Source organism: Eubalaena glacialis, chromosome 5 (genome assembly GCF_028564815.1).
Source record: "Eubalaena glacialis isolate mEubGla1 chromosome 5, mEubGla1.1.hap2.+ XY, whole genome shotgun sequence".
Taxonomy (NCBI): Eukaryota; Metazoa; Chordata; class Mammalia; order Artiodactyla; family Balaenidae; genus Eubalaena; species Eubalaena glacialis.
In genome coordinates, this window is record NC_083720.1 from 66,273,671 (window position 1) to 66,292,754 (window position 19,084).

Sequence of the window (19,084 nt, forward strand, 5' to 3'; positions counted from 1 at the left end):
TTATTTATTTATTTATTTTAACATCTTTATTGGAGTATAATTTCTTTACACAATGGTGTGTTAGTTTCTGCTTTATAACAGAGTGAATCAGCTATACATATACATATATCCCCATATCTCCTCCCTCTTGCGTCTCCCTCCCACCCTCCCTATCCCACCCCTCTAGGTGGTCACAAAGCACTTAGCTGATCTCCCTGTGGTATGGGGCTGCTTTGCACTAGCTAGCTATTTTATTTTATTTATTTATTTATTTATTTTTAAATTTATTGGAGTATAGTTGATTTACAGTGTTGTGTTTCAGGTGTACAGCAAAGTGAATCAGTTATAGATACACATGTATCCAACATTTTTGGCAAATTAAAAAAAATGATAATGTTAGGAGAAATTGGGGGCTTCCTCCTTTTTCTTTTTTTATGTTTTTTTACTTTTGAAGAAGAATATTTTCTCTTCTTGTGCCAATGCTCTTTTTTTTTGAATTTTATTTATTTTTCTATACAGCAGGTTCTTATTAGTCATCAATTTTATACACATCAGTGTATACATGTCAATCCCAATCGCCCAATTCATCACACCACCATCCCCACCCCCCCGCGGTTACCCCCCCTTGGTGTCCATACGTTTGTTCTCTACATCTGTGTCTCAACTTCTGCCCTGCAAACCGGTTCATCTGTACCGTTTTTCTAGGTTCCACATACATACGTTAATATACGATATTTGTTTTTCTCTTTCTGACTTACTTCACTCTGTATGACAGTCTCTAGATCCATCCACGTCTCAACAAATGACCCAATTTCGTTCCTTTTTATGGCTGAGTAATATTCCATAGTATATATGTACCACACCTTTATCCATTCGTCTGTCGATGGGCATTTAGGTTGCTTCCATGACCTGGCTATTGTAAATAGTGCTGCAGTGAACATTGGGATGCATGTGTCTTTTTGAATTATGGTTTTCTCTGGGTATGTGCCCAGAAGATGGATTGCTGGATCATACGGTAATCCTATTTTTAGTTTTTTAAGGAACCTCCATACTGTTCTCCATAGTGGCTGTATCAATTTACATTCCCACCAACAGTGCAAGAGGGTTCCCTTTTCTCCACACCCTTTCCAGCATTTGTTTGTAGATTTTCTGATGATGCCCATTCTAACTGGTGTGAGGTGATACCTCATTGTAGTTTTGATTTGCATTTCTCTAATAATTAGTGATGTTGAGCATCTTTTCATGTGCTTCTTGGCCATCGGTAGGTCTTCTTTGGAGAAATGTCTATTTAGGTCTTCTGCCCATTTTTGGATTGGGTTGTTTGTTTCTTTAATATTGAGCTGCATGAGCTGTTTATATATTTTGGAGATTAATCCTTTGTCCGTTGATTCGTTTGCAGATATTTTCTCCCATTCTGAGGGTTGTCTTTTCGTCTTGTTTATGGTTTCCTTTGCTGTGCAAAAGCTTTGAAGTTTCATTAGGTCCCATTTGTTTATTTTTGTTTTTATTTCCATTACTCTAGGAGGTGGATCAGAAAAGATCTTGCTGTGATTTATGTCATAGAGTGTTCTTCCTATGTTTTCCTCTAAGAGTTTTATAGTGTCCAGTCTTACATTTAGGTCTCGAATCCATTTTGAGTTTATTTTTGTGTATGGTGTTATGGAGTGTTCTAATTTCATTCTTTTATATGTAGCTGTCCAGTTTTCCCAGCACCACTTATTGAAGAGACTGTCTTTTCTCCATTGTATATCCTGGCCTCCTTTGTCATAGATTAGTTGACCATAGGTGTGTGGGTTTATCTCTGGGCTTTCTATCTTGTTCCATTGATCTATGTTTCTGTTTTTGTGCCAGTACCATATTGTCTTGATTACTGTAGCTTTGTAGTATAGTCTGAAGTCAGGGAGTCTGATTCCTCCCGCTCCGTTTTTTCCCCTCAAGACTGCTTTGGCTATTCGGGGTCTTTTGTGCCTCCATACAAATTTTAAGATTTTTTGTTGTAGTTCTGTACAAAATGCCATTGGTAATTTGATAGGGATTGCATTGAATCTGTAGATTGCTTTGCGTAGTGTAGTCATTTTCACAATATTGATTCTTCCAATCCAAGAACATGGTATATCTCTCCATCTGTTGGTATCATCTTTAATTTCTTTCATCAGTGTCTTATAGTTTTCTGCATACAGGTCTTTTGTCTCCCTAGGTAGGTTTATTCCTAGGTATTTTATTCTTTTTGTTGCAATGGTAAATGGGAGTGTTTCCTTAATTTCTCTTTCAGATTTTTCATCATTAGTGTACAGGAATGCAAGAGATTTCTGTGCATTAATTTTGTATCCTGCAACTTTACCAAATTCATTGATTAGGTCCAGTAGTTTTCTGGTGGCATCTTTAGGATTCTCTATGTATAGTATCATGTCATCTGCAAACAGTGACAGTTTTACTTCTTCTTTTCCAATTTGTATTCCTTTTATTTCTTTTTCTTCTCTGATTGCCGTGGCTAGTACTTCCAAAACTATGTTGAATAATGGTGGTGAGAGTGGACATCCTTGTCTTTTTCCTGATCTTAGAGGAAATGCTTTCAGTTTTTCACCATTGAGAATGATGTTTGCTATGGGTTTGTCGTATATGGCCTTTATTATGTTGAGGTAGGTTCCCTCTGTGCCCACTCTGGAGAGTTTTTATCATACACGGGTGTTGAATTTTATCCAAAGCTTTTTCTGCATCTATTGAGATGATCATATGGTTTTTCTCCTTCAGTTTCTTAATATGGTGTATCACATTGATTGATTTGCGTGTATTGAAGAATCCTTGCATCCCTGGGATAAATCCCACTTGATCATGGTGTATGATCCTTTTAATGGGTTGTTGGATTCTGTTTGCTCGTATTTTGTTGAGGATTTTTGCATCTATATTCATCAGTGATACTGGTCTGTAATTTTCTTTTTTTGTAGTATCTTTGTCTGGTTTTGGTATCAGGTTGATGGTGGCCTCATAGAATGAGTTTGGGAGTGTTCCTTCCTCTGCAGTTTTTTGGGAGAGTTTGAGAAGGATGGGTGTTGGCTCTTCTCTAAATGTTTGATAGAATTCACCTGTGAAGCCATCTTGTCCTGCACTTCTGTTTGTTGAAAGATTTTTAATCACAGTTTCAATTTCATTACTTGTGATTGGTCTGTTCATATTTTCTCTTTCTTCCTGGTTCAGTCTTGGAAGGTTATACCTTTCTAAGAATTGGTCAGTTTCTTCCAGGTTGTCCATTTTATTGACATAGAGTTGCTTGTAGTAGTCTTTTAGGATGCTTTGTATTTCTGCAGTGTCTGTTGTAACTTCTCCTTTTTCATTTCTAATTTTATTGATTTGAGTCCTCTTCCTCTTTTTCTTGGTGAGTCTGGCTAATGGTTTATCAGTTTTGTTTATCTTCTCACAGAACCAGCTTTTAGTTTTATTAATCTTTGCTATTGTTTTCTTTGTTTCTATTTTCTTTATTTCTGCTCTGATCTTTATGATTTCTTTCCTTTTGCAAACTTTGGGTTTTGTTTGTTCTTCTTTCTCTAGTTCCTTTAGGTGTAAGTTTAGATTGTTTATTTGAGATTTTTCTTGTTTCTTGAGGTAGGCTTGTATAGCTATAAACTTCCCTCTTAGAACTGCTTTTGCTGCATCCCATAGGTTTTCGATCGTCGTGTTTTCATTGTCATTTGTCTATAGGTATTTTTTTGATTTCCTCTTTGATTTCTTCAGTGATCTCTTGGTTATTTAGTAGCGTATTGTTTAGCCTCCATGTGTTTGTGTTTTTTTTACATTTTTTTCTGTGTAATTCATTTCTAATCTCATAGCGTTGTGGTCAGAAAAGATGCTTGATATGATTTCAATTTTTTAAATTTACTGAGGTTTGATTTGTGACCCAAGATGTGATCTATCCTGGAAAATGTTCCGTGCGCACTTGAGAAGAAAGTGTAATCTGCTGTTTTTGGATGGAATGTCCTATAAATATAAATTAAATCTATCTGGTCTGTTGCGTCATTTAAAGCTTCTGTTTCCTTATTTATTTTCTGTTTGGATGATCTGTCCATTGGTGTAACTGAGGTGTTAAAGTCCCCCACTATTATTGTGTTACTGTCGATTTCCTCTTTTATAGCTGTTAGCAGTTGCCTTATGTATTGAGGTGCTCCTATGTTGGGTGCATATATATTTACAATTGTTATATCTTCTTCTTGGATTGATCCCTTGATCATTATGTAGTGTCCTTCCTTGTCTCTTGTAACATTCTTTACTTTAAAGTCTATTTTATCGGATATGAGTATTGCTACTCCAGCTTTCTTTTGATTTCCATTGACATGGAATATGTTTTTCCATCCCCTCACTTTCAGTCTGTATGTGTCCCTAGGTCTGAAGTGGGTCTCTTGTAGACAGCATATATATGGGTCTTATTTTTGTATCCATTTAGCAAGCCTGTGTCTTTTGGTTGGAGCATTTAATCCATTCACATTTAAGGTAATTATCGATATGTATGTTCCTATGACCATTTTCTTAATTGCTTTGGGTTTGTTTTTGTAGGTCGTTTTCTTCTCTCGTGTTTCCCCCTTAGAGAAGTTCCTTTAGCATTTGTTGTAGAGCTGGTTTGGTGGTGCTGAATTCTCATAGCTTTTGCTTGTCTGTAAAGCTTTTGATTTCTCCATCGAATCTGAATGAGATCCTTGCCGGGTAGAGTAATCTTGGTTGTTGGTTCTTCCCTTTCATCACTTTAAGTATATCATGCCACTCCCTTCTGGCTTGTATTGTTTCTGCTGAGAAATCAACTGTTAACCTTATGGGAGTTCCCTTGTATGTTAGTTGTCATTTTTCCCTTGCTGCTTTCAATAATTTTTCTTTGTCTTTAATTTTTGCCAGTTTGCTTAACATGTGTCTGGGCGTGTTTCTCCTTTTGTTTATCTTGTATGGGAGTCTCCGTGCTTCCTGGACTTGGGTGGCTGTTTCCTTTCCTATGTTAGGGAAGTTTTCGACTATAACCTCTTCAAGTATTTTCTTGGATCCTTTCTCTCTTCTCCTTCTGGGACCCCTATAATGCGAATGTTGTTGTGTTTAATGTTGTCCTCGAGGTCTGTTAGGCTGTCTTCATTTCTTTTCATTCTTTTTTCTTTATTCTGTTCCACAGCAGTGAATTCCACCATTCTGTCTTCCAGGTCACTTATCCGTTCTTCTGCCTCAGTTATTCTGCTATTGATTCCTTCTAGTGTAGTTTTCATATTAATTATTGTATTGTTAATCTGTTTGTTTGTTCTTTAATTCTTCTAGGTCTTTGTGAAACATTTCTTGTGTCTTCTCGATCTTTGCCTCCATTCTTTGTACGAGGTCCTGGATGATCTTCACTATGATTATTCTGAATTCTTTTTCTGGAAGGTTGCCTATCTCCACTTCATTTAGTTCTTTTTCTGGGGTTTTATCTTGTTCCTTCATCTGGTACATAGCCCTCTGCCTTTTCATCTTGTCTGTCTTTCTGTGAATGTGGTTTTTGTTCCACAGGCTGCAGGATTGTAGTTCTTCTTGCTTCTGCTGTCTGCCCTCTGGTGGATGAGGCTATCTAAGAAGCTTGTGCAAGTTTCCTGATGGGAGGGACTGGTGGTTGGTAGAGCTGACTGTTGCTCTGGTGGGCAGAGCTCAGTAAAAGTTTAATCTGCTTGACTGCTGATGGGTGGGGCTGGGTTCCTTCCCTGTTGGTGTTTGGCCTGAGGCGACCCAACACTTGAGCCTACCAGGGCTCTTTGGTGGGGCTAATGGCGGACTCTGGGAGGGCTCACGCCAGGGAGTGCGTCCCAGAACTTATGCTGCCAGTGTCCTTGTCCCCACGGTGAGCCACAGCCACCTCCCGCGCCCCCCCGCCTCTGTAGGAGATCCTCCAGCACTAGCAGGTAGGTCTGGTTCAGTCTCCCCTGGGGTCACTGCTCCTTCCCCTGGGTCCCGATGCACGCACTACTTTGTGTGTGCCCTCCAAGAGTGAAGTCTCTGTTTCCCCCAGTCCTGTCGAAGTCCTGCAATCAAATCCCACTAGCCTTCAAAGTCTGATTCTCTAGGAATTCCTCCTCCCGTTGCTGGACCCCCAGGTTTGGAAGCCTGATGTGGGGCTCAGAACCTTCACTCCAGTGGGTGGACTTCTGTGGTATAAGTGTTCTCCAGTCTGTGAGTCACCCACCCAGCAGTTATGGGATTTGATTTTACCGTGCTTGCGCCGCTCCTACCATCTCACTGTGGCTTCTCCTTTGTCTTTAGATGTGGGGTATCTTTTTTGGTGAGTTCCAGTGTCTTCCTGTCGATGATTGTCAAGCAGCTAGTTGTGGTTCTGGTGTTCTCACAAGAGGGAGAGCACGTCCTTCTATTCCACCATCTTGGTTCAAGGCCCTAGCTATCTATTTTACATTTGGTAGTTTATATATGTCCATGCCACTCTCTTACTTTGTCCCAGCTTACCCTTCCCCCTCCCCGTGTCCTCAAGTCCATTCTCTATGTCTGCGTCTTTTTTTTTTTTTAGTTTTTTTGTTTGTTTGTTTTTTTATACTGCAGGTTCTTATTAGTTATCACTTTTATATACATCAGTGTATACATGTCAATCCCAGTCGCCCAATTCAGCACACCACCATCCCCACCCCACCGCAGTTTTCCCCCCTTGGTATCCATATGTCTGTTCTCTACATCTGTGTCTCAACTTCTGCCCTGCAAACCGGCTCATCTGTACCATTTTTCTAGGTTCCACATACATGCGTTAATATACGATATTTGTTTTTCTCTTTCTGTATGTCTGCGTCTTTATTCCTGTCCTGCCCCTAGGTTCTTTAGAACCATTTGTTTTTTTTTTTAAGATTCCATATATATGTGTTAGCATACAGTGTTTGTTTTTCTGTTTCTGACTTACTTCACTCTGTATGACAGACTCTAGGTCCATCCACCTCACTACAGATAACTCAATTTCGTTTCTTTTTATGGCTGAGTAATATTCTATTGTATATATGTGCCAAATCTTCTTTATCCATTCATCTTTCAATGGACACTTAGGTTGCTTCCATGTTCTGGCTATCGTAAATAGGAGAGCTCATTAAATTGTAAAGAATAGTGTTTATTGCCTTGTTGAGATGTAAACATATATGTTTTTATTGTAATTTAAAATTATGGAGTTTAATAATTGTTTTAGTATATACAGTTAAATACTCTTTGAGTGAAGAGTTTTCTTCCATATTCAGATACATTTCCTTGAAATAATTTTATTTTATTCTGTTGGCCGTGCCACGCATCATGTGGGATCAATTAAACATTATATAACTTAATATTTTGTTTAAAGTGTTGTTATAGATTTTTAAATTGCGTAACTTCCCTGTGGCCCAGTGGTCCAAATGCAGGGGGCACGGGTTCGATCCCTGGTTGGGGAACTAAGATCCTGCCTGCTGCGTGGTGTGGCCAAAAAAAAAAAGATTTCTAAATCAGGATGCTTAATTCTACTGGGATATTAGAGTAGCCAGCTTTGTATATTCTATTTCTGTGATATTTTGTATTTTTTTGTCCTTTTTTGAGTGGTTTAAGTTAGCTTCAAGGTGATATATCTGGGCAGCTCTTGACATGCATGTGCCTTTAAAAATTCTCTTTACAATTACCCAAATATAAAATGAAGTTAGAGTGAGTAAGTAATTAAGAAGGATTTCATCTTGTTAATAGTGATAATGAATGGTAGAAAAAAATTAACATTTAAGGACTAAATTTGGAATTTTATGCTTTGATTACTGTCTTAAAAGAATATTGTCCATTCTAAAGATGTTAAAACTTTTGGTTGAAATTAAGTTGTGCATGCTCTTAGGAAATTTAGAAATTTAGTCTAGAAAAATAATTTCTATTTTCCCAGCCCTGTTTCAGAATTAGAAATTTCCATTACACAGGACTGCCTTGGTGGTCCAGTGGTTAAGATTCCATGTTTCCAGTACAGGGGGTGCAGGTTTGATCCCTCGTAAGGGAACTAAGATCCCATGTGCTGTGCAGTGTGGCAAAAAAAAAAAAAATTTCCATTTCATACAACTTTGTAGCGGTTTTAAAAGTTTTTAAAATTTTATTCTCTTTTCAATGCTAGTTTAGCATTTCACCTAATTTTAAAACATCATAACCAAAGTTTTTCCTATTTCTGTAGCTTCTCTAAAGGATAAGTTGATCAATAAAATTTTTTATTCTGATAGCTTTTTTTTTTTAAACACAACTTTTAAAAATGCTTTATTGAGGTGTGATTGATCTTAAACTGCACACATTAAAAATGTACAATTTGATAAGTTTGGACATACAGATACATCCATGAAGCTATCACAAATCAAGATAGCGAACATAACCAACATATCCAGAAGTTTCCTAGTGAGTGTCCCTTTGTAATTGCTCCTTCCCACCCTTCCTGCTCCCCCATTCCCCAGCAACCACTAATCTGCGGTCACTATAGATTAGTTTGCATTTTGTGGAATTTAATATAAATGACAATTCCGATAGCATTTTAGATGAAGAACCATTTGTATTGTAATTTTTCTCTAATAGATAAAATATAGACATGTTTGTGATACTGGTTTAATTTTATTGGTTTAGACAACCTTTCTCAATTCGCTTTAAGCTGTAATGCACTAAAGTAGTATTTCTCAAAAATTAGCTTGCATCAGAATCACTTGGAGTATCTGTTAAACCACCCCCGAGTTTCTGATTCAGTAGGTCTGGGACAGAGCTAATAATTTTCATTTCTTAGAAGTTCCCAAGTGATGTTGCTGCTACCGGTTGAAGAAACCACACTGTGTGAGACACATTTCCTTAAGACATTTGTTGTTGATAATAAATTAACTTTTTTCCTAAGCATCCAGGATGGTACTATTTATATACCATCCTTGGGGAAATTGAGAAAATACTTAGTAATTTTCTCTGTTCTGTGGTTAAAATGAGGAACCCAGTTGAAAAAGACTGGTTTAGAATTATCTAATTTGTGTGGTGAAAATGGGCATGTTCTTTAGTAATCTTCAACATTTAGCAGAAGCAAGAAGTACAATTCTGCAGCCTGTGGAAGGAAAACCACATTCACAAAAAGATACACAAAATGAAAAGGCAGAGGACTTTGTACCAGATGAAGGAACAAGATAAAACCCCAGAAAAATAACTAAATGAAGTGGAGATAGACAACCTTGCAGAAAAAGAATTCAGAATAATGATAGTGAAGATCATCCAGGACCTCGGAAAAAGAATGGAGGCAAAGATCCAGAAGATGCAAGAAATGTTTAACAAAGACCTAGAAGAATTAAAGAACAAACACCTAGAATAATTAAAGAACAAACAAACAGAAATGAACAATACAATAACTGAAATGAAAACTACACTAGAAGGAATCAATAGCAGAATAACAGGCAGAAGAACGGATAAGTGACCTGGAAGACAGAATGGTGGAATTCACTGCTGTGGAACAGAATAAAGAAAAAAGAATGAAAAGAAATGAAGACAGCCTAAGAGACCTCGAGGACAACATTAAACACAACGACATTCGCATTATAGGGGTCCCAGAAGGAGAAGAGAGAGAGAAAGGATCCGAGAAAATATTTGAAGAGGTTATAGTCGAAAACTTCCCTAACATGGGAAAGGAAATAGCTACCCAAGTCCAGGCAATGCAGAGAGTCCCATACAGGATAAACCCAAGGAGAAACACACCGAGACACATAAGTAATCAAATTGACAAAAATTAAAGGCAAAGAAAAATTATTAAAAGCAACAAGGGAAAAATGGCAAATAACATACAAGGGAACTCCCATAAGGTTAGCAGCTGATTTCTCAGCAGTAACTCTACAAGCCAGAAGGGAGTGGCATGATATATTTAAAGTGATGAAAGGGAAGAATCTACAACCAAGGTTACTCTACCCGGCAAGGATCTCATTCAGATTCGACAGAAATCAAAAGCTTTACAGACAAGCAAAAGCTAAGAGAATTCAGCACCACTAAACCAGCTCTACAACAAATGCTAAAGGAACTTCTCTGAGTGGGAAACACAAGAGAAAAGGACCTACAAAACAAACCTATAACTATCAACAAAATGGTAATAGGAACATACATATCAATAATTATCTTAAACATGAATGGATTAAATGCTCCAAGCAAAAGACACAGGCCTGCTGAATGGATACAAAACCAAGACCCAAGTATATGCTTGTCTACAAGAGACCCACTTCAGACCTAAGGACACATACAGACTGAAAGTAAGGGGATGGAAAAAGATATTCCATGCAAATGGAAATCAAAAGAAAGCTGGAGTAGCAATACTCATATCCGATAAAATAGACTTTAAAGTAAAGAATGTTACAAGAGACAAGGAAGGACACTACATAATGATCAAGGGATCAATCCAAGAAGAAGATATAACAATTGTAAATATATATGCACCCAACATAGGAGCACCTCAATACATAAGGCAACTGCTAACAGCTATAAAAGAGGAAATCGACAGTAACACAATAATAGTGGGGGACTTTAACACCTCACTTACACCAATGGACAAATCATCGAAACAGAAAATTAATAAGGAAACACAATAGAAGCAGATAGATTTAATTGATATTTATATCAATTAAATGACACAATAGACCAGATAGATTTAATTGATATTTATAGGACATTCCTTCCAAAAGTAGCAGATTGTACTTTCTTCTCAAGTGCACACGGAACATTCTCCAGGATAGATCACATCTTGAGTCACAGATCAAGCCTCAGTAAATTTAAGATAATTGATATCATATCAAGCATCTTTTCTGACGACAATGCTATGAGATTAGAAACCAGTTATAGGGGGAAAAAAGTGTAAAAAACACAAACACATGGAGGCTAAACAATATGTTACTAAATAACCAAGAGATCACTGAAGACATCAAAGAAGAAATTAAAAAATACCTAGAGACAAATTACAATGAAAACACAGCGATCCAAAACCTATGGGATGCAGCAAAAGCAGTTCTAAGAGGGAAGTTTATAGCAATACAAGTGTACCTCAAGAAACAAGAAAAATCTCAATCTAACCTTACATCTAATGGAACTAGAGAAAGAAGAACAAACAAAACCCAAAGTTAGTAGAAGGAAAGAAATCATAAAGATCAGAGCAGAAGTAAATGAAGTAGAAACAAAACATTAGCAAAGATCAATAAAACTAAAAGCTGGTTCTTTGAGATGATAAACAAAATTGCTAAACCTTTAGCCGGACTCATCAAGAAAAAGAGGAAGAGGACTCAAATCAATAAAATTAGAAATGGCAAAGGAGAAGTTACAACAGACACAGCAGAAATACAGAACATCCTAAGAGACTACTACAGGCAACTCTTTGCCAATAAAATGGACAACCTGGAAGAAATGGACAAATTCTTAGAAAGGTATCATCTTCCAAGACTGAACCAGGAAGAAATAGAAAATATGAACAGACCAATCACAAGTAATGAAATTGTGATTAAAAGTCTTCCAGCAGGGCTTCCCTGGTGGCGCAGTGGTTGAGAATCTGCCTGCCAATGCAGGAGACACGGGTTCGAGCCCTGGTATGGGAAGATCCCACATGCCGCGGAGCATCTAGGCCTGTGAGCCACAGCTACTGAGCCTGTGCGTCTGGAGCCTGTGCTCCGCAACGAGAGGCCGCGATAGTGAGAGGCCCGCACACTACGATGAAGAGTGGCCCCCACTTGCCGCAACTAGAGAAAGCCCTCGCACAGAAACGAAGACCCAACACAGCCAAAAAAAAAAAAAAAAAAAAAATCTTCCAACAAACAAAAGCCCAGGACCAGATGGCTTCACAGGTGAATTCTATCAAACATTTAGAGCAGAGCCAACACCCGTCCTTCTCAAACTCTTCCAAAAAATTGCGGAGGAAGGAACACTCCGAAACTCATTCTGTGAGGCCACCATCAACCTGATACCAAAACCAGACGAAGATACTACAAAAAAAGAAAATTACAGACCAATATCGCTGATGAATATAGATGCAAAAATCCTCAACAAAATACTAGCAAACAGAATCCAACAACCTATTAAAAGGATCATACACCATGATCGAGTGAGATTTATCCCAGGGATAGAGGATTCTTCAGTATATGCAAATCAATCAGTGTGATACACCATATTAACAAATTGAAGAATAAAAACCATATGATCATCTAAAAAAAAATCTTCAACATTTAAAATAGTTCACTACTATGGTATTTCACTATTGTATTCAGAAATATTTGTATATTAACTGGTCAAGTAATTTTTTAACAGAAATGCTAAGAGTCCTTTTTGGTTAGGTAGATACCATTTTCTAGATAAATATTTGCTTTATAAACACATTTAGAGGCATGAATATTATGTATATAAAGCAAGAAATTTTCCCTTTTCAGAATGTTATAGAATGATTTTTTAATTTTCTTTCATTTTTTTTTGAAGTGTAGGTGCTGTACAGTATTATATAAGTTACAGGTGTACAATTTTATGTTAATTACAGGTATACAATATTATAAGTTACAGGTGTACAATATAGTGATACACAATTTTTAAAGGTTATACTCCATTTATACTTATAAAATAGTATATATTTATTATTATTAAAGTATTGGCTGTATTCCCCATGTTGTACAGTATATCCTTGTAGCTTATTTTATACTTAATAATTTGTACCTTTTACACTGCATCCTTATATTGCCCCTCCATCCTTCTTTCTCCCCACTGCTCACCACTAGTTTGTTCTCTTTGTCTTTGAGTCTGCTTCTTTTTTGTTATATTCTCTAGTTTGTTTTATTTTTTAGATTTCACATTTAAGTGCTATCATATATAGTATTTGTCTTTCTTTATCTGACATATCACTTAGCATAATGCCCTCCAAGTAATTTTACGCTTTCTTGAAAATAAAGGATATTTGCTTGATGTTATCTTGTTTTTAGAATTGCACAGAAAGGAAGTTTCACATGTTACTTTATCACTTTAAGTTTGTGTCTAGAGAAATGGATAGAAAGTAAGTCAGTAGATAAAGCTGACCAGAAGGATATGTCAACAACACGGGCAAAACGAAAAAAACTAAGCCAATTAAGGGCAATTTGAGTTGTCTTAAGAAATAGAAGGACTCATTTGTTGTAAAAAAAAAAAAAAAAAATGGTAGGCAGATATATAATTATAAATTTCTAAGACTTAATTATATGATTAAGATAAAAAACTAGATTATTTTTAGCTTCAGTTTTATTCAGAAAACCTCTATTTTGGTTTGTCATGCAAAGTGTTCTTAACTGGGATATCTTCCTATTTTGAATTTCAGGGCAGCAGCAATGACTCTCCGCACGGTATTATTGTCATTGCAAGCACTACTGGCAGCTGCAGAACCAGATGATCCACAAGATGCAGTAGTAGCAAATCAGGTAAGGTAGCTGCTTTTGAAAGACTTTCTTTTACTTACCTATGAGTGTTTACTTTAGTGGTTTGCAGTGGTTAGAACAGAGGCATACGTCTATTGAAAGTAAATTTGGAAGTGGTTTCCTTTCTTGCTGTGAGATTATTGTATCAGATGTAATAGTGAAAACCTAATTTTGTGATTTTTTTTTAACACAGTAGTTTAATTGTTTATATGGTAGATGCTTTTTTCCTAACATATTATGAAGTTTTCAAACACACAATGCTGAAAGAATTACACAGTGAATACCCACATATCTACCTACCATCTTGATTCTGTGATTAACATTTTACTTCATGTGGTTTATCATGTGTGTATCCATTTATCTGTCTCTTAATTCAGTGATGATCCTTCCCTGATGATAATGTTAATCAGCTCCAGCTGTGGCACTGAAGTTGCATGGTGAAGGTTATCAAAAACCTTGTAATTGCCAAATGGAATAAATATTTTTCAGTTGTGATCTTTGATTTCCAAGGCAGAGGTTAGCAAATTACAGCCAGGCTGACTGTTTTTGTAGATAATGTTTTATTGGAACATAGCCACCCCCATTTGTTCACAGCTACAAGTGGCAGAGTTGAATAATTATGACAGAGACAGTATTGTCTGAAAGCCTGAATAATTATTATCTGGTCCTTTAATAAAGTTTGCCAACCCATACTCTAAACCAGTGGTTCTCAACCGTTTTGGAACCAGGGACTGGTTTCGTGGAAGACAATTTTTCTACGGACCAGTGGCGGAGGGTGGGGGGTGGAGATGGTTCAGGCAGTGATGCGAGCAATGGGGAGCGGCAGATGAAGCTTTGCTCGCTTGCTGCTCACCTCCTGCTGTGTGGACCGGTTCCTAACAGGCCGAGGATTGGTACTGGTCTGCAGCCTGGGGGTTGGGGACCCCTGCTTTAAGCCATTAGGATTTATTGAGCCTTGTGTTTTTTTGTTTTTTAACCTAGAAGTTTTTTCTTCTCTTGACTTCTGAGATACTACTTTCTTTTCCTATCTTCATAGTTGTGGTTGTTCCCTCCTGCTTCCTACAGTTGTTTCTCTTATTTCTCCACTCTGCCCCCCTCTGCCCCGCCCTCCATTTTTGTTTTTTTTTCTTGTCCACACTGCATGGCTTGTGGGATCTTAGTTCCCCAACCAGGGATTGAACCCGTGCCCCCTGCAATGGAAGTGCAGAGTCCTAATCACTGGACCACCAAGGAATTACCTCTCCTCCCTTTTAAATATACTTTCTCAGTTCTTACATTGTTTCTTTCACTTTCCATGATATACTCTCACTTGGATGATCATATCCACGCTGATGTTACCACCTGTATGTTGATAACAATATTCAGGCTTGACCTCTGTCCTGAGCCCAAGAGCCTGTTTGGAAGTGGATAGCTCTGTATGAATATTCCATGGGTACCTTAGTACAGCATTCCCAAAACTGAATGCAGAATCTTAAACCTGTGAACCTGTTCATCCTTCTGTAATATAATCAGCTTATTTATATATCCCAGTCACAGACTTGGAGTACTTCTCTATGTCTCCATTTCTCTCGTATCCCAGTATCTCTCTGTCGTAATACTTCTCTGATTGCCTTAATTCACATGTTTAAAAATTTCTCATTTGACTGCTCTGATGGAGCTCCCTACCTCAGCCTCTTCTTCCCCTCATATTCTACACTGATAGCAGTTAGCTTTATAAAGTGTAAATCTTATTTCACTTTACTGTTAAAAACCTATTAGTAGCTTTACTATCACCTACTTGGTAAGTCCAAATTGTTTAGTTTGAAGAGTTCCTCCATGATTTGTACTGTCTATAAACCCAGTTTCATCTCCTAAATTCTTACTGTTCTTCAAACTCACGCTGTTCAAGATGGTGTCATTCCTACATGTCATTTCACCCAGTCCGCCATTTTTCCTCTGCCTAAGAAAACATTTCCTTTTAGAAACGTCCTCCTTTCCTTTGAAAAGTTCGTCACTCCTTATGTTGTGCATATCCTGGTTAATGTGTTCTACTATTATTTGCCTTAGAGTGCTTAGAATTATGGTTTAACATGTTATATATGTGCTATTCATTCATTTTTGATAGTCAGAAACATGGCTTGAGTTTCAGCTTTGATTTCCTGTTGAGTTCTGAGCCTCAAAGGTTGAGGTTGGACTCAGTTTTCTTTTAACTCTGTTCAGTAGTTTGACTTATTTCCTTTTAATAATGGTAGAAACTAGATTTATCATTTTAATGTATAGAAATATTTAATGTGTATAAAACATCTTAAGAAATATTAAAGTGGATTTAATATTTTATATTTATACTTGGTTTTATTAATTAATGGTAGTCCCAGAATATTTGAGAATAAATTTACTTCTTTCCAATGCATATGGAAAATCTTACCTTTTAAAAAGTACTCTATGGTGAGTTCATAATCATCTCAAAACATGTGCTGTAAGTTAGGACTTTGCATATGGGGTTTTCTTAAATCACTGTACACTAATACAGCTCTAGCAAAACAGCAAAGTCAGGTTGTATTCTAGCCTGAGCTATGATTAATACAAAAGTTGGTCACATTTATTAATGTCCACATAATTTTAGAAGCTAGTAATTCTGTTTATCTCTGTAATGTTTACCACTGCACAGTGTTTAGAGACAACTCTAATAACTCCATTTAGTATTAGTTTTCTGCTACTTTGTTGAAATTGGAGATTAAAGTTGATAAACGTTATTTTTGTTTTTCTTTCCTCAGTGAAACTTGTGAATCACAGCTTCAGGTTAAACAGTCTTTTCTTGAGTGACATAGTTTGTTTGCAGTGGAAAGTGAATCAGTCACATTTTAAAAATCTAATCTACATTTATTTACATTTTACTTAGAAAAATCAGGTTTTTAGGCAATTAAGAGATGAGTTACTGTATTGAATATTATAACTGCATTGTCATGCCAGTCAATTTTTTTCCCCCATATAGTACAAACAAAATCCCGAAATGTTCAAACAGACAGCTCGACTTTGGGCACATGTGTATGCTGGAGCACCAGTTTCTAGTCCAGAATACACCAAAAAAATAGAAAACCTATGTGCTATGGGCTTTGATAGGGTAAGTACATAAAGGCATGTTGATTTTTACTTATTCATTAAATTATTGCTGCAAATCCTTGGTTGACAAAAGTGGCTCAAAAAATACCCTAAATCTAATTTTGATAAACAAACTTTGTTATTAAAACCAGTGATCTTTCTTTCTTTTTTTTTTTGGCTGATTCCAGTCATTGGTTTTAGAAGCTTCTTTTTATGAAGTGCAAGGTAACTTAAAAATGAAAAAACAAGGTGTGGTTTCTTAATATAAAGACAGTGGGTGATGCAGTATTTTAAAAATATTTCCTTGAGATTTTATTTGTTTATTTATTTTGTCCCCTTTTCTTTTCTACAGAATGCAGTAATAGTGGCCTTGTCTTCAAAATCTTGGGATGTAGAGACTGCAACAGAATTGCTTCTGAGTAACTGAGACATAGAGCTGCTGATATAGTCAAGCTTGCCCCTTCTTGAGGAGCATCAACATCTGTTATTTTTAGGATTCTGCGTAGATTTCTTTTAAACTGGCATTCTTGCCTAATGATGTTATCTAGGCACCATTGGAGACTGAAAAAAATCTCTGCTCTGTAAATAAAGCTAATTAAACGTCTCTGTAAATTTAAAAAGGGGAAATACTTTAATTTTTTTCTTACTTAATAGTGTAAAAATTCTTTGAGCTAAGCTAAAACCATGGAAAAAACATGCTACTTTAGTGTTTAGCAGTGTACCAAGACTAGCAAGAGTTTGCTTCAGGATTTCGTTGAATAATTAAGATAATATTTTGAGTGTGTCAGGGCCATTCAAATTGTTGGTGTTGCATCACAGCTACCTTAACTGTTTTTAACATGGATCCTCTGTGCCTGTGAATTTACTTGCATGCTTGTACTTGACTTCTTAGGATGGGTAGCTGAAAAGACCACCATTTTAAGCATTTGAGAATTCTTAAATAAGAGATTATTCAGAATTGAAGATGGTGACCTATTCAGAGCCTTTTTGTCCTTGTCAACAGACTGGGACACCATATCTGTTTTTCCCCTCTTACCACACACAGCTAATATTCTAATAGTAAATTTCTCTATTTGGTGGGGAAATGTGCTGAGGGACAGTATCCCTTGCTCCATTTTTAGGTTGTCCATTTGGTATGTTTTGTCACAATTCTTCACTCTTAGAACTTTCATATATAAGTAAGTAATAATGTAAAAATGGAGCTGCCAGTTTCGTTTCTCTTGCAAAAACAGTAAAAACTTGATGTTGCAGTATTCCCAGATTTAATGAAAGAACCCAGCTTAATTTTTCAGTGAGTTTAACATCTTTCTATTTTTAAACTGATGAAATTTTTCTTTGACAACTTGCAAGGATGAAATCAACTGTTAGCAGTTTTTTAAGCCTAATTTTGGCTTTATAAGAGATTGCTTTATCAGATCCTTTAAAAGTCACTCTTGCTTGCATTTCCCCCTATTGACACATGAAAGCTGTGTTGGTGTTTTACTGTACATACTTCAAATGCACATAGGAATAGAAGTGTGTTATAAATCTAGCTTTCTTTATGATGTTTCTGATAACATGAGAATTGAAAACTTTACCTTCTCTTGTACATAGTCAGACTTTCTATACGTATTAAACTTACATTTCATTCTAAGTTCAAAAGTTTGAAAATTATTAGTTTTGCAAGCTCAAACACTAATGTGACCATTTTATGAAGGGTGAAATGGATTTGTGTAGGCTGTTCTATATATAGAAACACAGTTCTTATTACATATTCAGGACCAATGCAAAAATAACAAAAATGTAATGGAATCAGAATGAATTAAAGTAAGGCTGTATACTGAAAGTAATATTATAAAAGGTTTGCTTTCTTCAAGTGTTACTTATCCTAAATTATAATGGTTAAGTGTTTGGAAAATAGTTTTGAACCATAAATTCAGCATAATTTCATTTGACTTCTCAATAATCTTAGAAGCAATAAAAGAACCATTATTAAATATATTGTAATGTTAAGATGTGGAGGTTCTTCCAAAAACTTGTAAGGCTTTCCTAATCAATAGTAAACTCTTGTAGTTGATTTTATTGCATACTAAACACAAGTTGCTGTTTTTTTCCCCTATATGTTTGCTTAAGTATAAATTTCTTTACACAGTCACCTCCTTTTGTTGTAGTTTAGTTACTTTCTAAAGATGCCAAAGGAAACAAGATTTTTCTTTATTTATTTTAAATAGCTAAAACCATGTACTTTTCTTTATATTTTTGAAGTAAGGTTGGAATTGTGTGAAAATGTGGACAGTTTTGTTCCATTGTTGGTTAGAATTAATTTTTTTTTTAGTGGCGGGTGGCTTGGTAATATTAGTAATATTTGGATTATTTTAAATATCATACACCTCTACCCAGTTTACTATTTGCCTATTTTATCAGGGTATATTTAATTGTCCTGTGGTTTGACAAATGAGAGAGAAAGAACTGAGAATTTACTAAGGGTCAAGCATTATATACTTTGCTCTTGGAGGCAGCTATACCTTGCCTATGACTTTTATGCACATTAGCCCCTTAGGGTTTACTCATCTAACTACAATTCAACATCCCCAATGCCCAGGAAATTGAAAAGTATAATATTTTGTATGAGAGGTTCTTCATAATGGATTTTTCATTTC

General features: G+C 36.3%; 1 protein-coding gene across 1 annotated transcript in view; it reads left to right on the plus strand.

The window, feature by feature from the left end:
* The window catches only part of UBE2K (ubiquitin conjugating enzyme E2 K), a 72,881-nt gene extending 54,795 nt beyond the window's left edge, over positions 1 to 18,086 (plus strand). Inside the window, exons 5-7 of the mRNA XM_061191332.1 lie at positions 13,271 to 13,370; positions 16,339 to 16,467; positions 16,798 to 18,086. Of these exons, the coding sequence (XP_061047315.1) occupies positions 13,271 to 13,370; positions 16,339 to 16,467; positions 16,798 to 16,872 (304 nt within the window). The 3' untranslated portion in view covers positions 16,873 to 18,086. The remainder of the gene's footprint in view (positions 1 to 13,270; positions 13,371 to 16,338; positions 16,468 to 16,797) is intronic.
* The last annotated feature ends 998 nt before the right edge of the window (positions 18,087 to 19,084 follow it).